Consider the following 22,364-nt stretch of genomic DNA (forward strand, 5'->3'; position numbering starts at 1 on the left):
GTCGCTGAGTACGTTTTCTCTACACTTCCCTGGTATTCCTAGCTACGGTTTCCTCTTCACCTTCTGGTGTCTCCTCGTCCGCGTTGTCCTCCGCCTCTGGGCATTAGTGTGAATGCTGGGGCCGCTGCTGACTGTTTTTGATCCTGTCGTCTTTGGTTGCGTTACTGACAAGCGTAGGCGGGGAAATGATTACTGTCCATTGAGTAATGTTGAAACTGCCATTCCTGTTATGACTTCCGGTGATGCAGTAGTTATTACTGTGTGCAGTCTCTAGGCATGGAGGTAATTCAATTGAATTGTCAATTTTTGTCATGCAAGGTGAAGATAACGAACAGTGATCAATCTCATAACTCCTACAAGCAATACAAAATAGATAGTTGGGCAAACACGGACCCCTGGACACACCAGAGGTGGGATCAGGTGCCTAGGAGGAGTAAGCATCCCCTGTTGACCGGTCACACCCGCCGTAAGCCCCATATCCTGATCAAGTAAACGGAGTTATCCGCAGTCAAAATCAGTGTGCCAAGAACGGCTTAACAATCGGTATGAAACACGTCAGACAGCATTTGACCCAATGCGAGGTTGTATTGACGAACTAGATCGTTATAACGACCATAGAATTTGCGAAATGCTGACTTCAATCGAGACTGTTGAAATCCCTGTACCATCAACTTGTTTGTCAGTAGCTTACCTCGATTTAAAAACTGACTATACCCAGAACAAGCTCTTTCATATCGAGTCAGTTGAGATATATAAACACCATATGCAGGTGATAATGGAATATTGCTACATAAATGTGGGAAGTTGACGATGGAGAAGCTGAAATCATCCCGTTTGTCATACAGTTGAGTTGTCAGTTTGCCGTTAATGTCTACTCATAATGCTTTAAATCACTGCACTTTTAGATTCAATGGACTGACCATCGAACAACATGTTTCATTGCATAGAAACAAAATTTAGAATGGAACACGGGTTGATCGTTTCTGTATTGATTCACGAAAATTACCGATGGTTGTACACAAAGTTCGTAAACATTCGTTCTTTGGCACACATAAATTCAGTAATATGAATTCAAAGAAATGATATTTCTAGGTTCAGAAATTCATGAATAACTTTCATATGCCTTTAAGTATTCACAAGACACATTTCATTGAACATTTGACCGTTTTGCTGTGTAAAATGCAATTTTATATCATGATTACTACAACCAAGTAGTAGGGCTGGAAAAGATTACTGGGTCCCAGTATTTTTCGGATTACTGCATACACAATAATCTTCTAATTGAATTTGTCAAGCGTTTGAAAAATTAATATTTGCAAATCCACACCCTCTTTAAACACCCGACTCCGCTTACTTATTGTTTTTTGGTTTTTTGTTTTGATGCATTTGTTTTGTTCTTCTCAACAGATGTCCCTTCTTTTCACAATTCCTAGTTCTTGAACTCAAATCTTTAGTTTGCTCTAAAGCGTAAATACTTTAATATTTTTCTTTTTGATGGTTTCTTAAATCGGTGAATACCCTTATAATGGTTCACATCAATGGGTAAAGGCTCCCACGGTCAAATCAACCCTTTCTCAACTGAAATCATTTCAACAGATTTTGTTCAGCCTGCCTACTTGAGGATTGTCTGGAGTTGTAGTCTATCTTAACATAACCCGTCTACAAAAATACCAATCAACTGGTGCTCGACTGAAGGTCCTCCTTCAAGACCTATCCTATGTATGCATCCTCTGCTAACGACAAAAGCCGTTCAGCAATGATTTGCACATTTTTTTCTCGTCCGATTTCTGACTGACTTTTTGTAATAACAGGAAAGCATGTCACGAATATGTAACTTCGATTGATTGATTGAGGTTTTACGCCGTTTTTGCAATATTTCAGTCAATTTACGGCGGTTAACTAATTGAATTATGTTTGGTTGTGAGTGTTTGAGTTTCCCTGACGGCCCCTGGTGAGCCTACTCTTTTTCGAATATCAGGGAAACGATCTTTTGCGTGCCAAGGGGGTTGTGATCCTTGACACGGAACACGTATTAATGTCCCATCCGACGGATATGAAAGTTTAAAAATACATAAACATGTGGACAAAATCAATTCGTGTATATGAACAGTTGTACTATAAAAGTTTTCAATTTTTTTCTGTAAAAGTCGCATTCTTGTAAACATTGTATAATATAATGATTATCGATATTTGTAAAAAGTTCTTTCACTGATTGCACACTACTACAAAGTATACTTCGTATGGGCCTAAAATCACTACATTCTAAGAGAATGTGATGTATATTTAATGGACAGTCACAAGATATACATTCAGGCTGAAGTTCTATGTTTAGTAGATGAGAATGAGTTAATATTGAATGTCCGATGTGTATTCTCGAAATAATCACTTCATTTTGGCGTTTCACTAAGATGTTACACGATTTGTTTACATGTACTTTGTTTTCAACAGAATAAAATTTTCTTATGTCACAGAGATCCCAATAGATTTGGCAAAGAAAATTTACATATAGCTTTATAAAATATCTAAAATCAGTATAAGGAATTTTGAAGTGTACAATATCATCTTGAAGTGCATTTCTTGCCGTTTTGTCTGCTTTGGTGTTACCATTGATACCAATGTGACTTGGGATCCAGCAGAACTCATCTATTTTACCTTCTTTAGTTAAAGATACACATGTAGTACCGGTGTAAGATATCTAAAATATATGGATGGTCAATATTCACGTTGTTTATTGACTGAAGACATGAAATGGAATCTGAGAATATAGTAAAATGTTTCTTATTAGAAGTTTTTATGTATTCAAACGCAAGCTGAATAGCCTTTGCTTTGGCGGTATAAATTGTTGCTTCCTTCGGAAATTGTGCAGGGAAAACGTCGTTTGTGATTACTGCAGCAGCAGCGACGTTATTTTGGTCTTTTGAACCATCTGTTTAGATATCAATTGTAGTATGTTTGGATTGTTTTATTTCGGATAATCTTTGCTTGCAAATAACGGAGTTTGTTTCAGATTTTTATATTCAGAAAGTGATGTGTCTACTTTGGGTTTTAGTAGTTTGCATGGTGGTATTTCAGATAGTGATGAGGGTTTTACGATATCCAAAGGTAAGTTAGAATCATGTATATGTTTTTAACTCATAGACCGATTGATTTTATACATTTCTTGTTTTTGTCATATAAATGTTCAAACTGCAGTTAAATGCGGGATTGTTAGTGTTAGCTTTTAATTTAACAATATTTTGTAATCGAAGTTTTATTCTAGGTAGATCGAGAGGTGGTTCGTTGGCCTCAACATACAAACTTTCTACAGTAGAGGTTCGTAAAGCTCCTGTGCACAGTCGAAGTCCTTGATGGTGAATTGCATCATTATCGAGGGCTTTGATATAGGATGTTCTTGCAGCACCATATACTATACAGCCGTAGTCTAGTTTAGACAGGATTAGAGAGCGATACAGATGTAGAAGAGTATATCGACTCCCCATTTTGTATTTGCAACAACTTTGATTATATCAAGAGCTTTTGTACATTTATCTTTGAGCATTACTATATGAGGAATAAAAGACAAGTTTATTATAAAAAATGACACCTAAGAACTTAAACTCTTTTACAACTATAATTGGAGTACCATCTAATTGCAATTGAGGATCATCGTGGTTTTTCCGTTTAGAACAGAAATGCATGCAGGTTTAGTTTTGGAAAATTTAAAACCATTTACATCAGCTCAATTTTGGATTTTGTTCTGTAGTTTTCGCTACATGGAGTTCATGTTTTTAGATTTATAGCAGAGAACAAAGTCATCGACATATAAACTTCCATGGAAGTCGTTTTTAAGAACATCAGCTAGACTGTTTATTTTTAAACTAAATAATGTAACCGATAAAATACTTCCTTGTGGCACGCCCATTTCTCGTTCAAAATTGTCTGAAAATGTAGATCCTTGGCGAACATTGAAATGTCTATCACTTAAAAAAAAAATCTTGATGAAGTTTGGTAAATGCCCTTTTTAAGGCTTATATTATGAAGATCTTTTAAGATACCGTATTTCCATGTGGTATCGTATGCTTTTTCTAAATAAAAACTATAGAGACTGCATGCACTTTGTTAACAAAGGCATTTCGAATATAGGTTTCAAGTCTTACTAACTGGTCGATTGTGCTTCGATTTTTCCTCAAACTACATCATAAATCAGTTAGAGCGTTCATTAATCATCCGTTCCATGGTTTTACATAAGGGATAATTTCAGCTTTTCCATCGCCAACTTCCCATATTTATGTAGCAAAATTCCATTATCATCTGCATATGGAGTTTATATATCTCAACTGATTCGATACGCAAGAGCTTGTTCTGCGTATGGTCAGTTTTTAAATCGAGGCAAGTTACTGACAAACAAATTGATGGTACAGGAGTTTCAACAGGCTAGAATAAAGTCAGTATTTCGCAAAATATATGGTCGTTATAACGCTCTAGTTTGCCAATACAACCTACCATTGGGTCAAATGCTGTCTGACGTGTTTCATACCGATTGCTAGATCGTTCACGACACACTGATTTTGACTACGGATTACCTGGTCAGGGTATAGGGTTTACGGCAGGTGTGACCAGTCGACAGGAGATTCTTACTCCTCCTGGGCACCTGATCCCACCTCTAGTATATCCAGGACTCTGTGTTTGCCCAACTCTCTGTTTTGTATTGCTTAAAGGAGTTATGAGATTGATCACTGTTCGTTATCTTCGCATTTCACACAACTTGTTAAGGCTATTGGTCGATAACTACCTGATCAAGATATAGGTCTCACGGCGGGTGTGACCGGTCGACAGGGGATGCTTACTCCTCCTAGGCACCTGATCCCACCTCTGGTATATCCAGGAGTCCGTGTTTGCCCAACTCTCTGTTTTGTATTGCTTATAGGAGTTATGAGATTGATCACTGTTCGTTATCTTCGCATTTCATTATGAGTTATCCTTTACCTGTTTTGGAATAGGAATAATTGTAGCCTGTGACCAGGAAGATGGGAAATTACCACTTTCCCAGATCATGATGAAGATTTTGCAGAAGACATTCTTTGTTAGGTTAAGGAAGATGTTTTTTGACTTGATAATGGATCTGATCTGGGCCTACAGCTGTATCATGGGACTTTTCTAGAGATTTCAACAACTTGGTAGTACTCGCTTTCATTCATAAGTCAATTTGATATACCCCACTGAACTCAAAATACAAGACACCCCAGTGTCTTCCATAACTGCTTCATATTTGGACATTTTATTGAACATTGATGTTAATGACAAACTAACAGCTCAACTATACGACAAACGGGATCACTTCAGCTTCTCCATCAACTTACCATATTATGTCACAAATACCGGTAAATTTTGCCATTCAGTTTATTTAAATATTTGCAAAACTGTCGAAATATTCGCAAATTTTATCGTTTTATAATTAGGAATATTCTTTATTTCAAAACATGTAACTATATCAATCAAATAGTATTTCATAATAAAGAATGCATTTCTAATTCTGTCACTTTCCTGAGATTTTCCATTTCTGAAACTTCCGTGTTGGGCTTCTCGCTACCGTAACATTGGAATTCTTGATCTCTGTCAACGGTTTTAGTTTTTACGTAATCTGTGTTCTTGTTTCTGAATAAGTGTTCTTCTTTTTCTGTACCTAAGATACTACATTTATTTTCCTGATCAGGTATTGTCTTTTCTGTGTCCTTGGTGTGGGAACCACGACGTTCACCGGCTCCTGAGGCCCAAGCAAACAGAGAACCAACAAAAATTAATATACCTGTAATCAGACACAAAGATCAAATGTCAAAATGTATCCCGCTGATATACCTACTCAAATCACGCACGATCTATAAGATACAAATCAGAATTACCTGCCACTGCTATTGATTGTCCATAAGTTCCTCCATAGTCAACAATCATGCCTACCAAATAAAGAGATCAATTTATAAACATTTACTGAATATTCATCAACTACGATTTTAGATACACATATGTATTCATCGATCGTAAGAGTTCATTCTTGACATACATGTATGAACAGACGTTATTATATTTAAACATGTAGACGTTCTGTTTGTTCTCAGATTTTGTAGTTTAGTTTTAGTGCTATTTTGCATTCTTATTTTATTTAGTTACATTAGTTTTCATTTCTAAGTAAATGTCATGCTGCCTTGAAGAAGGAACAGGTCGTCCTGAAAATTTTATAATTCTAACTTTTTTATGTCATTGGTCATTATTTGACCTCGTATCTGCATTCATCTCTCTCTCTCTCTCTCTCTCTGTATATATATATATATATATATATATATATATATATATATATAATTTATAATGATAAACCCCTACCTCCAAGCAAAGGTCCTACAAAGCAACCCATTCCGGTAAAAAATAAAATGAAGCCGTACACTGTTGCAAGATGTTCGATTCCAGCAAGATTAACACATATCGAGTTCAGCAAGGCATAGCAACAACCAGAATACATTCCTAGCATCACCATATAAATTACTTGACCACTGTAACTCTGTCCGTACAATGGAAAGAGAGCCGTTGATATTCCAGCTAGACTAAACGTTCCTCCAAACATTATGAATTCATCAATATTGCTGGCATTGGCAGCAGAACCAACTAAAATACGAGATATGCAATTACAGATTCCACATATAGAATACAGAAAAGCTGCGTCTAACTTGCTGAATCCAACTGAAGTCACATAACTTCCGAAATGGAGGAATAGGAGATAAATTCCTAAGTTACAAAGAAGCATGGACAAGTAAACACAAATTAGTGTTCTTTGTGATGAAACACGAAATATTTCTCTCAATCTTTTCAATTTGTGTTTACGATTAACGTCACTGTCAGACGCTGACCTCGTTAGATTTTTTAGTTCTATTCTTCGATCGAATTCCAGTTTTGAAGGAAAACACAAACTACCAAACAAGCAATATTGTAAAGTCAGGCCTGCGCACATCAGCCATAATCCATGATATCCGAAATAGTCACTAGCTGTTTGCATTAACGGTGCTAAAGCAAAGGCCCCAATACCAGCCCCCGAGACAGCTAATCCGCTGGCAATATTTCTTTTCTTCTCAAAGTTGTACCCAACAACAACAAGGGATGACGCGTAGCACATTCCTATCCCAATCCCTAGAAGAAAGAACATTTCCTGTATATGATAACGACGGTGATCAAATGTTGATTGTTCATATTCAAGTCATATATTCCCATGGGGATCCGGGTTAGAATAGGTCCTCAGTACCACTTGCTTGTCGTGAAAAGCGACTAAATGGGGCGGTCCTTCGGATAAGATTGCAAACCGAGGTCCCGTATTACAGCAGGTGTGGCACGATAAAGATCCCTTCATGCTGAGAGACGGTAAGCGCTGAGCATAGGCTTAGATTTTTCAGCCCTTCATCGGCAATGGTGACGTCTCCATGAGTGAAAAATTCTCAAGAGGGACTTTAAACTCTATAAAATCAAAGCACCAACTCAAATATATACGTGCGAATACATAGAAGAGGGTAATTCCATAACTTTAAAGTCCGGAAAAGTATTGATTGATAGTATCTTGCTTAACGTCTTGCTCGAGAATTTTTCACTCATATGGAGACGTCACCAAGACCGGTGAAGGGCTTCAAATTTAGGCCTATGTTCGGCGCTTACGGCCATTGAGCAGTGAGGGTTCTTTAGCATGCCACATCTACTGTGACACGGGACATCCGTTTTTAAGGTCATTTCCGAGGACCCGTGACATTCACACCTGATGCCGAGCATTTGGCGATGGAACTGTCACTACGAGTTTTAACGACTTAGATTTGTCACGACCGGGATTCGAACCCCGAAAATTTCCAGGTGTAAACGTCGGATCTAATTTTAGCAGACTGATGGTGTCTTTCTATATTACTCAGGTGATAAATGATTTGTGAAATGTGTGATAGTTAAGAATATTGATGAAAAGAAGATCGTGATTAATCGGTTAACGGCCATATTGAATGAGACACTGACTAAACGAGATTGACAACGTCACCTTGCAAAAACCAAGGTGCTGTGACTCGGTACAAACGTTGATTATCATTCGACGTCCGTAACGTAATAAAAGCATGACATGACGTCTGTAACGTAATAAAAGCATGACATGACGTCCGTAACGTAAGAAAAGCATGACATGACGTCCGTAACGTAATAAATGCATGACATGACGTACGTAACGTAATAAAAGCATGACATGACGTCCGTAACGTAATTAAACCATGACATGACGTCCGTAACGTAATAAAAATATGACATGACGTCCGTAACGTAATAAAAGCATATGACGTCCGTAACGTAATAAAAGTATGACATGACGTCAGTAAAAAAAATTCTCTATCGAAATAAGTTATGGTACCGAGGTATATGTGGCATGAACACAACTGCTTCAATTGTCTGAGCACTCATTAGATCAGGAGGGATGTTTCTAATCCATAGTTCGTGAAATACAGTGGATAGAAAGATAATGTTTATGGCGCAGTACTAGCAGGAGTGTAAGACCTTCACTATTACACTGGATTACCTACATGTAGGTGCCCATACTCCGAGGGAGAATTTACAAACAACAACTAGATATATTGTTATGCATCAGTCCGAGTCAAAAGAAAACATTTTTTGCCGCCAGTTTCAATGACCCGGGGTATCTGAAACATGAATGACCATAATATGTTTATCAACTTCATGACGGTTTTTAGTTATTTATACAAGTCCTGTTGCATTCTCACAAATATTCATGATTTGATTCATTTCTGTTGGTACGCTTTTCCTTCAGGGCTTTTTTTAAGGTACCATGTGTAAGCTCTATACCGAAGACATTTAACCTACGTAGTATGTTTCTGTGAAACACCTGACATTACAAGTGAAAGTCTTTTGGATGTGAAATAAGGATGTAGCCCTTGCTCGCCATGAATAGATCAAACTTGCGGCACTTCACCCCCAAGCTAGTGAACTTTCTATACTAGTGGAAACATCCGTGAATGAGTCATACAATCACATTAGGTTTAGTTGTGTATTGTTTAACTCCCTCTCGAGAATTATTTTCTCATATGGAGACATCACCATTGCCGGTGAAGGGCCGCAAAATTTAGGCCTATGCTCGGCGCTTACGGCCTCTGAACAGGGAGGGATCTTTATCGTGCCACACCTGCTGTGACACGGGAAGTCGGTTTTTGCGGTTTCATCCGATGGAACGCCCCATTTAGTTGCTTCTTATAACAAGCAAGGGGAATCGAGGACATATTTTAATCGGATCCCCACGGGGCTACAATCACAATAGGACGTTATCACAATGTTTGTACTATTTGAAAACATGACTGCACATTTCAAACATTTCGTTTCCAACTTCCAACATGGTAAACGTTTATATTTAAAGAAACGCCTAGTATTTATGACTAAGATTATTATATTGCAGATATTTGATCAAATAATGGATATCATGCTTCCATAAACATTTAATGATCGTTAATAGCAAATTTACGATATATTACTTAAACTTTTTTAAAATACGAATGGCGCTTGTCCTAAAAATTATTTACCATCCTTCGTGCAAATATGAAAACCGAAAAGCAAAAGTTTGAAAATAAACAGTGTAATCATTGTTGTATTATATCTTGATTTTATTTTTCTAAGCACCTGTACGTTTACTGAGTCACAAAAGTGCGCGACAACATCACAACAAAATGTCTAGGTCGCATCTGTTTACGTATATTAAAGATGGAAAATTAATTATGACATCATGTAATAGTGCGCGTGTTAACGAAATTGTGCACTTTTAGCTCCAATCTCCTCTTAAACGCAGACGAACTTGTGAATCATTTAAAACAATTTATCTATATAAAAAGCAACAATAACATATTTACATTCGCAGTACTGTACATAAAAAAAGAAAAGGACAATTAGATTGCCGGGTTCTAAAATCTCCGCTAAATTGAGGGCTACGCTTTCACACTGGTGACAGTCAAGCTATCTATTACATGAATATAATTCTTTGTCATCTCACCGGTAGAGATGCTTTCCGTGAGAAAATTCATCGCAGTTGTTTGTTATATAATGTAAATCCTCTCTTTCGTCTTATCTTTATGTTTTGATGTGCGTTTTATTAAAGATTTTTTTTTTATATAGAGCAGTTTTTGATTTATGCATGGCGCTTACAGCTATGGCTATTCTTTTTCCATAACACGGAACCTCCGATTTTAAGATCATTTCCGAAAGACTCGTGACTTTCACTTCTAAAGTCGGGTGCTTGGCGAAGAAACAGTCACTACATATGTTAACATAAACCTCTAATTGGGTTTGACGCAGCGAGGGAGCTCTTTAACCACTAAGTTACAGTGACGTAACATTCCGAGAAAGCGCCTTAAACAATAAGCTACAGTGACGTAACATTCCGAGAAAGCGCCTTAACCACTAAGCTACAGTGACGTAACATTCTGAGGGAGCGCCTTAACCACTAAACTACATTGACGTAACATTCCGAGGGAGCGATTGAATATTGTTTAACGTCCCTCTCGAAAATATTTCACTCATATGGAGACGTCACCACTGCCGGTGAAGGGCTGCAAAATTTAGTCCTATGCTCGGCGTTTATGGCCATTGAGCAGGGAGGAATCTTTATCGTACCACACCTGCTGTGACACGGGACCTCGGTTTCTGCGGTCTCATCCGAAGGACAGCCCCATATAGTCACCTTCTACGACAAGCAAGGGGGTACTGAGGACCTATTCTAACCAGGATCCGAGGGAGCGAAGCTACAGTGGCGTAACATTCCAACTCTACGTAACGTTAGAATCGGTTATGACGTCATAGTTTTGTTATGATAGTATGTTTTGATAGAACACAGATTTTAATTATGCAAGGTAGAGCAACAAAAATCGTCGATTGCCTAATTCATTCAGATCACATTGTTTTCACCGTCTGCCTTATTGTCGATAATGGTTGATTCAGAAGATAGTCGGAGTGTAAAATTTTAAATGGTTATCAAGATTCTGGTGTGCAAGAACGGCTTATGCCCAGTGACTCAAACCGTGTGTATGATATAAAACACCTGGCAACTGTAATAAGGCTTAAGATAGTAATCTCCATGATCATGAGCGGACTTTTGGACTTTTTTTTACCGCCAAATATCCCCAGCGAGATGATGACCAGTGTAATGTTCGGTATGAAAGCTGTCACAACGTGGCTTATTGACACGATGAGTCCACCTGTCATTATGGATACTCGACAACTCCACCTGTTGACTATTACACTTGCCAGTATTCCTGAAAAATATAAGAAATTGAAACTGCCATTATCTTTACCGTTGCTCGTTTCTCATTAGATTTTTCATCATAAAATGTCAAGTACTTATTAGCTATTTTGTTTTTTATTTTCCCAAAAGCTATTTTCCGATGATATATATATATATATATATATATATATATATATATATAAAGCACTAAATAATCACAACTAGGTACTGAAAATTTTCGCCCCAGCCCGGGGTCGAACCAGCGACGTACGGCACCCACCGCCTAGCAAGATTGTCAAACCAGTGCGCAAGTCCACTCGGCCACAACGACTTCCCTATATATATATATATATACCTGTAACTCCTTCCAATTAAAATACACAGGAAATGGGACCTTTCAGTTAAAATTAAAATGCACAATTCAGTGACATTTCAGTATGCAAGGTGAAGATAACGAACAGTGATCAATCTCATAACTCCCACAAGCAATACAAAATAGATAGTTGGGCAAACACGGACCCCTGGACACACCAGAGGTGGGATCAGGTGCCTTGGAGGAGTAAGCATCCCCTGTTGACCGGTCACACCCGCCGTGAGCCCCATATCCTGATCAGGTAAACGGAGTTATCCGCAGTCAAAATCAGTGTGCCAAGAACAGCTCAACAACCGGCAAGAAACACGTCAGACAGCATTTGACCCAATGCGAGGTTGTATTGACGAACTAGATCGTTATAACGACCATAGAATTTGCGAAATGCTGACTTCAATCGAAACTGTTGAAATCCCTGTACCATCAACTTGTTTGTCAGTAGCTTACCTCGATTTAAAAACTGACTATGCCCAGAACAAGCTCTTGCATATCAAATCAGTTGAGATATATAAACACCATATGCAGGTGATAATGGAATATTGCTACATAAATGTGGGAAGTTGACGATGGAGAAGCTGAAATCATCCTGTTTGTCATACAGTTGAGTTGTTAGTTTGCCGTTAATGTCTACTTTCAATAAAATATCTAAGTATGAAGCAGAAGTGGACGACTCTGTGGTGTCCTTTATTTCGAGCTCACAGGGATATATCAAATCGACATATGAATGAAAGCTATCATTGTTAATAGACAAAAAGTCATCGATATATCTAAAAGTCGAATTGAAGGTCACAGCGAGAGATTTTTTCTTCTCACGTAGAAGTTTTTGAATAAATTCTGCTTCATATGAATATTAAAACAGGTCAGCTATAAAACTTATACGGTACCAATTTTGATGCACCAGATGTGCATTTCGACAAATAATGTCTCTTCAGTGATGCTCAACCGAAATGTTTGAAATCCGAAATAACTATGAAGTTTTAGATCTAAATATAGCCAAAAACAGCGTGCCAAACAAGTGGAGCCAAATTCGTCCAATGATAAGAGCTATGCACGAGGGAGATAATCCTTAATTTTGAAATGAATTTCTAAATTTTATAACAGCAATTAAATATACATCCGTATTTTCAAGCTAGTAACGAAGTACTTAGCTACTGGGCTGTAGAGACCCTCGGGGACTAACAGTCCACCAGCAGAGGCCTCGACTCAGGGGTCATAATGTAAAACTTATACGATACCAATTTTGATGCACCAGATGCGCATTTCGACAAATAATGTCTCTTCAATCGATTGAATGACAGGTACATTTCAGTGACCATTCAGTCACCTATTTACCACCCAATGACCTTACAGTCACCACTCAATGACCTTACAGTCACCATTCAGTCACCTTCTATTTACCACTCAATGGCCTTACAGTCACCACTCAATGACCTTACAGTCAGCATTCAGTCACCTTTTTAGTTACCATTCAGTCACCTTTTATTTATCACTCAGTGACCATTCAGTTACCATTGTCATATTTTGATTATCATTTAGTCGCCTATTCTATTGCAATAATCATTCAACAATACTAGTTCCTTCATTGCATATAAAAGACTATTCAGTGGCCTGTTTAATCAAAATATAAAAGTTTTACTTTTAACTAAAAACTATCATATATATTTTCGCGATCTTTTTATGGTTTGGGTTTTAATTTCTGTAATAAATGACCTCCTTGTAATCAATGTTTCATTGGTTATTCAGCAATGGTTCATACTTTAATCGTTTTTAATTGCTTATACTACCATTTCATCAGAAATAACGTAATTCATGTTGACGTATTGACATACATGTCAGTTCTTCATTGATTTTACATGTTGGTATCTTTCTACTTTATTTTCTATGTAACGGCAATAATTAAAATTTCAACAATTTAGTTAGGTACATGTAGCTTTAATGTTGAACATCTCTCTCTCCCACCCTCCCCCCCCTCTCTCTCTCTCGTGCATTACATGCGTGAACTAAACCAATGAGCAATTATTAAAGCCCTCTGATAGGGCGCATTGAACAAATCAGGCGGTCCGGGTCTTGTGTAGAGAGAAAGCGGAAGGAGATTGTGGCCGAAGTACCACTTACTGCTTTGTAAAGGAATCTCATATCTTATAAGGTTTGATATCAAAATAAAAGACGTGTTCATAATATATATTTCATTCCAAGTATATTTGCATCATATTCAAATTATTTTCTTTAGCTTCCTGAGACAATTGCGACCTTACGATACGTGTTATAAATTCACTTGAAACATGTTCTGAACAAATTGAACTAACTGAGTTTGCTCCAAAAAATAGAATAACTACTTAATCAAAGTTCCCCCAAACTTTTAACAGGAAACTAATTAATAAAACTGAAATCTTTATATTCAATTAATGACTTACAATTATGTATTTAGTATATAACATTTGATTTATCCAACATCGAATCAGAATTTTCTGTTATGTTGTATACTAGCGATAAGATCAAAATTGTGTCGTGTTATAAACAATGTTATATAATGGTATCGGATATATCATTTTTATTATAAAATTAGGACACGACATCGTAATTCCCCCATTTCCTTTCGTTTTAGGACCACCAGAGAGCGGCACTGCCGATAATAACGTTTCGATCTCCTCTATTGCAGAAAATAATCATTATTTAGAGTATTCAATTTTCAATAGATCTTCTTTTTTTATGCCAAACAAAATAAAATACATTGTAAATAAGTAAATAGTTGCGTGTAATGTATTTTTAAAGGATTACAAGGAATTCCAACACATCCCATCACCTTTCATGTATCAATATTGAATAATTTGATAAATCACCTTCTCATAAGGTACAGTATTTGTATTCAATCTTCAATGGCAACATTTATTTAGCAATTCCCGGGCAACAATACCTGGCATGGGTTTACCAACAACATGTACCCTTTTATTAAAAGAGGAGCAGAAGAATTTTTTAACAAAATATTTTTTTCAAATAGCAACAATTTCAGTGCTCTGGCTAGTTTTCACCCATGGCTGGGGGAATTAAAAGGTAGCGAAAATCAATTTTTGACATATCTCGAATGTAAATAATTTCTCCTGATGTGTATTCGTTTATTCCTTAGATTCGGTTTTCTTTTGATGTTGATTTGTTTTCTTTTAATATTCCTTTGTTTATTCAGCCTAATACTGTTTTCTTAAAATGTTTCTTTTAGCCAGACTTTGTTTTCATTGATGCTGATGTTTACTTGTGGGTTTTTTTTAAGTCAGACTTGTTTATTCAGTCAACACAAGTGACCGGAAATCTCCGTGTCGGGCCACATGTACTCGGTCGCTATTGATAAACTACAAACACAAACAAATTTTAAAAAGTTACTATTCCAGAGAGAAATTATATTTTTGACGTTTGGATGGATTTCAACGTATTTTTACCAAACCTACAGAAAGAAGAAAACAGAAGGGGGAGGGGGATTCTAAACAATGCACATTTAGTTACTACATGCGAATACGTCAATGCTGCATGGGAATTACTACTTAATATTTTATGGAAATCACCATATAGCTGTTAAATAAATACTGTATAATCCTCATTACACTATAAGTTTTTATTTCAATAAACATTATAAATAGAGGCTATATCAACCGTGCTTACAGAGGGGGGATTCATCCACTCCCCTCCAAGCTTGATAGAATTTTTATGTAATTTTATGCATTTCCAGTTGTAAAATACATTCAGTGGACACATTCAATCTAATTAAAATCAGATTTCTGAGTTCCACGCCGTATACTTTGTGCGATTGTGAGCGTATCCTAGGATCTGGTTTTAATTAGATTGTGGACACATTTCCCTTGGAAAATTTTCTTGTCGATAGAATCAATTACTTCTGTATATTGTGCGATAAAACACTGTATACATGGTTATATCAACATATCATTGTCTTCCAATATTGTTAAACTCTCCACAAATTTCTGATGGGTATAACGTGAAATGCATAACGGAGAGGACTTATATAGGCAGTGTCTGCTGTCCAATCCTAGTAAGAATTATCATAAGATATTGTTTCAATTGAATGCATTAAATGAAATAATCTTTCAAAATCGTCTTTTACCCTGTACATTGTGTACACCAAGGTAAAACTAGACTTACGTGTACTTTTCTTTTTAATGTTATGAATGAGTCATCTGTTTGTTGGTGTTGATGTAACTCTAGAGACACCTGCATTCAATTAAGAGAGCTTCAATATTTACTAAATACGACTCTGCAAACAGTATATGATGGTAACTTACTGGGCATGTCTAAAAACAAATTGATGAAGGTGTTAATTTCCTTCTTCAGAAGAGTCTGAATGCAGAATGCGATGAGACGGAAACACTATTTTGACTATGTTTAATAAAAGTGAAAAGTACTTTGCACCAATGAAAAAAAAATCAAATGAATATTTCTTTGAAATTTTATTCTGTGTAATGATTTTAATTTGCCATGCATTCAAAGTTACTAGATAATCTATGAAAGTCATTTGTATGCATTGGTATTAACGAATCGTTTACTGGAACGTTATTGAACAGGTATGAAATGAATGCCGAAATAGTACAAGATTGAAAGTTCAAGAAATTACAGAAGTATATATGTGGATGGTCGTTTGGATGGATTTCAACGTATTTTTACCAAACCTACAGAAAGAAGAAAACAGAAGGGGGAGGGGGATTCTAAACAATGCCCATTTAGTTACTACATGCGAATGCGTCAATGCTGCATGGGGATTACTACTTAATATTTTAAGGAAAGCATATAGCTGTTAAATAAATACTGTATAATCCTCATTACACTTTATGCTTTTATTTCAATAAACACTGTAAATAGAGGCTATATCAAGCGTGCTTATAGAGGGAGGATTCCCCCACTCCCCTCCAAGCTTGATAGAATTTTTATGTAATTTTATGCATTTCCAGTTGTAAAATACATTCGGTGGACACATTTCCCTTGGAAAATTTTCTTGACCCGCGCATTTTTGTGTTGCTGTGCTTTCCTTGTCGATAGAATCAATAACTTCTGTATATTGTGGGATAAAATACTGTACACATTGTTATATCAACACGTCATTCTCTTCCAATATTATGAAACTCTCCACAAATTTCTGATGGGTATAACGTGAAATGCATAACAGAGAGGACTTATATAGGCAGTGCCTGCTGTCCAATCCTAGTAAGAATTATCATAAGAAAATACTGTTTCAATTGAATGCATTAAATGAAATAATCTTTCAAAATCGTCTTTTACCCTGTACATTGTGTACACCAAGGTAAAACTAGACTTACGTGTACTTTTATTTTTAATGTTATGAATGAGTCATCTGTTTGTTGGTGTTGATGTAACTCTAGAGACACCTGCATTCAATTAAGATCTAGAGAGCTTCAATATTTACTAAATACGACTCTGCAAACAGTATATGATGGTAATTTACTGGGCATGTCTAAAAACAAATTGATGAAGGTGTTAATTTCCTTCTTCAGAAGAGTCTGAATGCAGAATGCGATGAGACGGAAACACTATTTTGACTATGTTTAATAAAAGTGAAAAGTACTTTGCACCAATGAAAAAAAAATCAAATGAATATTTCTTTGAAATTTTATTCTGTGTAATGATTTTAATTTGCCATGCATTCATAACTAATAGATAATCTATGAAAGTCATTTGTATGCATTGGTATTAACGAATCGTTTACTGGAACGTTATTGAACAGGTATGAAATGAATGCCGAGATAGTACAAGATTGAAAGTTCAAGAAATTACAGAAGTATATATGGATGGTCGTTTGGATGGATTTCATCGTATTTTTACCAAACCTACAGAAAGAAGAAAACAGAAGGGGAGGGGGATTCTAAACAACGCACATTTAGTTACTATATGCGAATGCGTCAATGCTGCATGGGGATTACTACTTAATATTTTAAGGAAATCATCATATAGCTGTTAAATAAATACTGTATAATCCTCATTACACTCTATGTTTTTATTTCAATAAGCACTGTAAATAGAGGCTATATCAAGCGTGCTTACAGAGAGGGGATTCCCCCACTCCCCTCCAAGCTTGATAGAATTTTTATGTAATTTTATGCATTTCCAGTTGTAAAATACATTCGATGGACACATTTCCCTTGGAACATTTTTGACCCGCGCATTTGTATGTTGCTGTGCTTTCCTTATCGATAGAATCAATTACTTCTGTATATTGTGGGATAAAATACTGTATTACTATACATCGTTATATCAACACGTCATTCTCTTCCAATATTATGAAACTCTCCACAAATTTCTGATGGGTATAACGTGAAATGCATAACGGAGAGGACTTATATAGGCAGTGCCTGCTGTCCAATCCTAGTAAGAATTATCATAATAAGATACTGTTTCAATTGAATGCATTAAATGAAATAATCTTTCAAAATCGTCTTTTACCCTGTACATTGTGTACACCAAGGTAAAACTAGACTTACGTGTACTTTTATTTTTAATGTTATGAATGAGTCATCTGTTTGTTGGTGTTGATGTAACTCTAGAGACACCTGCATGCAATTAAGATCTAGAGAGCTTCAATATTTACTAAATACGACTCTGCAAACAGTATATGATGGTAATTTACTGGGCATGTCTAAAAACAAATTGATGAAGGTGTTAATTTCCTTCTTCAGAAGAGTCTGAATGCAGAATGCGATGAAACGGAAAAACTATTTTGACTATGTTTAATAAAAGTGAAAAGTACTTTGCACCAATGAAAAAAAAAATCAAATGAATATTTCTTTGAAATTTTATTCTGTGTAATGATTTTAATTTGCCATGCATTCATAGTTACTAGATAATCTATGAAAGTCATTTGTATGCTTTGGTATTAACGAATCATTTACTGGAACGTTATTGAACAGGTATGAAATGAATGCCGAGAGTACAAGATTGAAAGTTCAAGAAATTACAGAAGTATATATGGATGGTCGTTTATATGTAACTAGAGGAGAACAAACTGCTTAGTGAAATAAACCACATATCACTGCAATACAACCCAACAATTAGTGAAAGAGTTTCTGAAATATCCTCACAATCATTAAAGTAAAATGAATTGCTGATGTAAGTATATTGCTTAATGGTCACTGAAATAATATTAATAATAATAAATTTATTTTGTAAAGCGTAAAATCCATATTACTCTAAACGCTATTTAAATAACAATAAAATAAGTTGTATGCAAGGTGAAGATAACGAATAGTGATCAATCTCATAACTCCTACAAGCAATACAAAATAGATAGTTGGGCAAACACGGACCCCTGGACACACCAGAGGTGGGATCAGGTGCCTAGGAGGAGTAAGCATCCCCTGTTGATCGGTCACACCCGCCGTGAGCCCTATATCCTGATCAGGTAAACGGAGTTATCCGCAGTCAAAATCAGTGTGCCAAGAACGGCTTAACAATCAGTATGAAACACGTCAGACAGCATTTGACCCAATGCGAGGTTGTATTGACGAACTAGATCGTTATAACGACCATAGAATTTGCGAAATGTACGAACAAATGACTAGTAGGTGAAGACAAGGAGTCCGTTATGATTGCACAACATAGTAATCTTGACTTAGATTTCATTTGCACATACTAGTTGTAATGAATTGTAAACAGATGAAATATGAAAGACTGCTCATTGAAATCTCACTGTATGGTTACTAAAATGTAACTGAAATTTGAATGGTCATTGAAGCTTTACTGAATGGTCATTGAAATGTTCCTGCCATTCAGTGAACTGAATGATAATGAAATGGTAACTAAAAGGTGACTGATTCGGTTACCTTTCAGTTCACTGGAAGGTAAATTTTCATCCTGTGATACCTTTATTGGACATATTATACATGCACATAGTAATGTGAAAAGTGATGAGAAATACATACGCACATATGTTCTTAAAACATCTTTACCTGTCGTCTGTTTAAAACAACTTACCCGATGTAGAAAACAATCCAAGGAAAATCGAAAGGGCAAGTGAAGTTTTAAATACGTTTTCCTTGTAATGGTCCAGTAGAGAAAGTTGAAGCAACCCTACGGCCGTCAGGAAGAAACCATGGATGCAGTGAGATCCAAAGGACGCCAGAAGCACAATCCATGACCAACCTTGGTCGGGCAGTGTATAATATTCCGCCATCATTAACAGAAGATGTGGATCATATTGGGAAGTGGAATATGATTTATCCAAATGATGAAGTCAATTTATTCTCCTTAGAATATTCTGAAATTAAATCATCGGTTGAATCAATTGACGAATTTTACAGTTAAACTCCAAAGTAAAAATATCGAACAGTGATGAATCTCATAACTCCTAAAAGCAATACAAAATAGAGAGTTGGGCAAACACGGACACCTGGATATACCAGGGGTGTGAGCAGGTGCCTAGGAGGAGTAAGCATCCCCTGTCGACCGGTCACACCCACCGTGAGGCCTGCACCTTGATCAGGTATACGGAGTTATCCGTAGTCAAAATCAGTGTGCCAATAACGGCTTAACAATCGGTATGAAACATAAACAGCATTTAACCCAATGTTATTGTTACATGTAATGAAGTGTTCAAAAGAAATGGATATCGATCCAAGTCTATTATTCAGGTAAAATGTGTGAAATAAAAGTTAAATTTGTGACTGTAAAATAAAAATAACATCACAAAGTTACATTCTCATATACATGTATTTGTTTATTTGTAAACATAAAAAGACTCGAGTCTTTGTTTACATACCACAGAGTTACGGGTAAAATATTGCTTTTTTTTCTTGCATTCAGGAGGTCAAAACTTTGAAAATATTTGTTTTCAAAAATCGTGAACTAATCCCTTAAGTTATGTAACCTAACCTTGAGCAGTGGTGAGCTGACATAAAATTATTTTGATACTAAGTATAAATCTGCTAACACTCACTGACCTTTCTCTGACATTGTTGTCTTCCAACTGGCGCAGTGGGAGGGTGACCAGGTAAAGAACTAAAAAATTAATCATAGCTAGATCATAGGCTGATAATTACACAGACAACAGATTCAACTTTTACTGAACTGTAAACATTAAGTTAAATCTTTCCATTCTAATGTTTTTGTATTATGGTACAGCAATTTCCGTCTGTTCGGCATTTTCCGTTTCTATTTTCTCAGTCACATATCACGCTGAAATGTCCTGTGTAAATAAAGTCTTTGTGGGTCACTCTAGATCATGTTGCAATTTTCATCCATTTCAACCTTTATTTTATCCCTTTATTTGAATTTTAATGTTATATAACGGTACATTATTTGTCCAGCTAATTCCCCCGACCACTTTTTAAGCGGGGGCCTTCTTATTTTAAAGTGTGTTTCTATGGGTATTGAAGATGAGCGCATATATATCAAACACTTTGGTTTTCTTCAATTTTGGAGAAAATAACAAGGCTGTTGGAACTTACTCAGATTTGAGAAAGTACTATACTGTGAGTACAGGGTTTGTTCATTTAACTTCTCTAACACTTTTCAAGCCAAGGCATTTGTAAACAAATTGAAGATGTCCATACAGTATTACAAGGATTTTGATTCCCAACAATTTCCTACTTATCTTTACTGTTTGAAAAAATCACAGGTTGTTGAACCTAGTCAATTTTAGGAAAATAGGAAAGGCGAAGATAACGAACAGTGATCAATGAAAGGTGAAGATAACGAACAAGTGATCAATCTCATAACTCTTATAAGCAATACCAAATGGATAGTTGGGCAAACACGGGCCCCTGGACACACCAGAGGTGGGATCAGGTACACAGAGCTCAAGTTTCTATATTGGGTCCTCTGTTTTTTATTGTTTGTAAATGACTACCCAACATGTCTCAAGCACTCTGCAGTCAATATATATGCAGAGGATACCACACAAGATGTTTCTTAGAAATCTTTAGATGAAAGGTGAAGATAACGAACAGTGATCAATCTCATAACTCCTACAAGTTACAAAATAGATAGTTGGGCAAACACGGAATCCTTGACACACCAGAAGTGGGATCAGGTGCCTAGGAGGAGTAAGCATCCCATGTCGACCGGTCACACCCGCCGTGAGCCCTATATCCTGTTCAGGTAAACGGAGTTATCCGCATTTAAAATAAGTGTGCCAAGAACGGCTTAACAATCAGTATGAAACTCGTCAGACAGCATTTGACCCAATGATAGGTTGTATTGACGAACTAGATCGTTATAACGACCATAGAATTTGCGAAATGCTGACTTCAATCGAGACTGTTGAAACCCCTTTACCATCAACTTGTTTGTCAGTAGCTTACCTCGATTTAAAAACCGACTATACGCAGAACAAGCTCTTGCATATCGAATCAGTGGAGATATATAAACACCATATGCAGGTGATAATGGAATATTGCTACATAAATATGGGAAGTTGGCGATGGAGAAGCTGAAATAATCCCGTTTGTCATAAAGTTGAGTTGTTAGTTTGCCGTTAATGTTTACTTTCAATAAAATATAAAAAGTTAAAGGATGATCTTGTAAGTTCTATGGAATGGATGCATAAGAACAAATTAACAATACATTTAAAGAAAACACAATATATTTTAATAGGAACGTCACAGAACTTAACGAAATGTAGAAACCTTTGTATTAATGTTGGTGACATTTTTATAGAAAATGTCAAATGTGCCAAACTTTTAGCTGTGTACATCGATGAATGTCTTACGTGGTCTTATCACACAG

At 36.3% G+C, this 22,364-nt stretch overlaps 1 protein-coding gene across 3 annotated transcripts in view; it reads right to left on the reverse strand.

The window, feature by feature from the left end:
• Nucleotides 1–5,361: 5,361 nt before the first annotated feature.
• Nucleotides 5,362–22,364, reverse strand: part of LOC125658563 (monocarboxylate transporter 14-like) — a 33,225-nt gene continuing 16,222 nt past the window's right edge. For 2 of the 3 annotated variants that reach the window (XM_048889845.2, XM_048889846.2), the window contains exons 2-7: nt 20,579–20,636; nt 19,614–19,896; nt 11,148–11,291; nt 6,355–7,152; nt 5,880–5,930; nt 5,362–5,785 (exon numbers count right to left, since the gene is read on the reverse strand). In XM_048889845.2, coding sequence (XP_048745802.2) covers nt 5,487–5,785; nt 5,880–5,930; nt 6,355–7,152; nt 11,148–11,291; nt 19,614–19,815 — 1,494 coding nt within the window. In that variant the 5' untranslated portion in view covers nt 19,816–19,896; nt 20,579–20,636 and the 3' untranslated portion in view covers nt 5,362–5,486. The remainder of the gene's footprint in view (nt 5,786–5,879; nt 5,931–6,354; nt 7,153–11,147; nt 11,292–19,613; nt 19,897–20,578; nt 20,637–22,364) is intronic. The other variant, XM_048889847.2, reaches the window with a different exon arrangement.

This window comes from Ostrea edulis, chromosome 9 (assembly GCF_947568905.1).
Source record: "Ostrea edulis chromosome 9, xbOstEdul1.1, whole genome shotgun sequence".
Taxonomy (NCBI): Eukaryota; Metazoa; Mollusca; class Bivalvia; order Ostreida; family Ostreidae; genus Ostrea; species Ostrea edulis.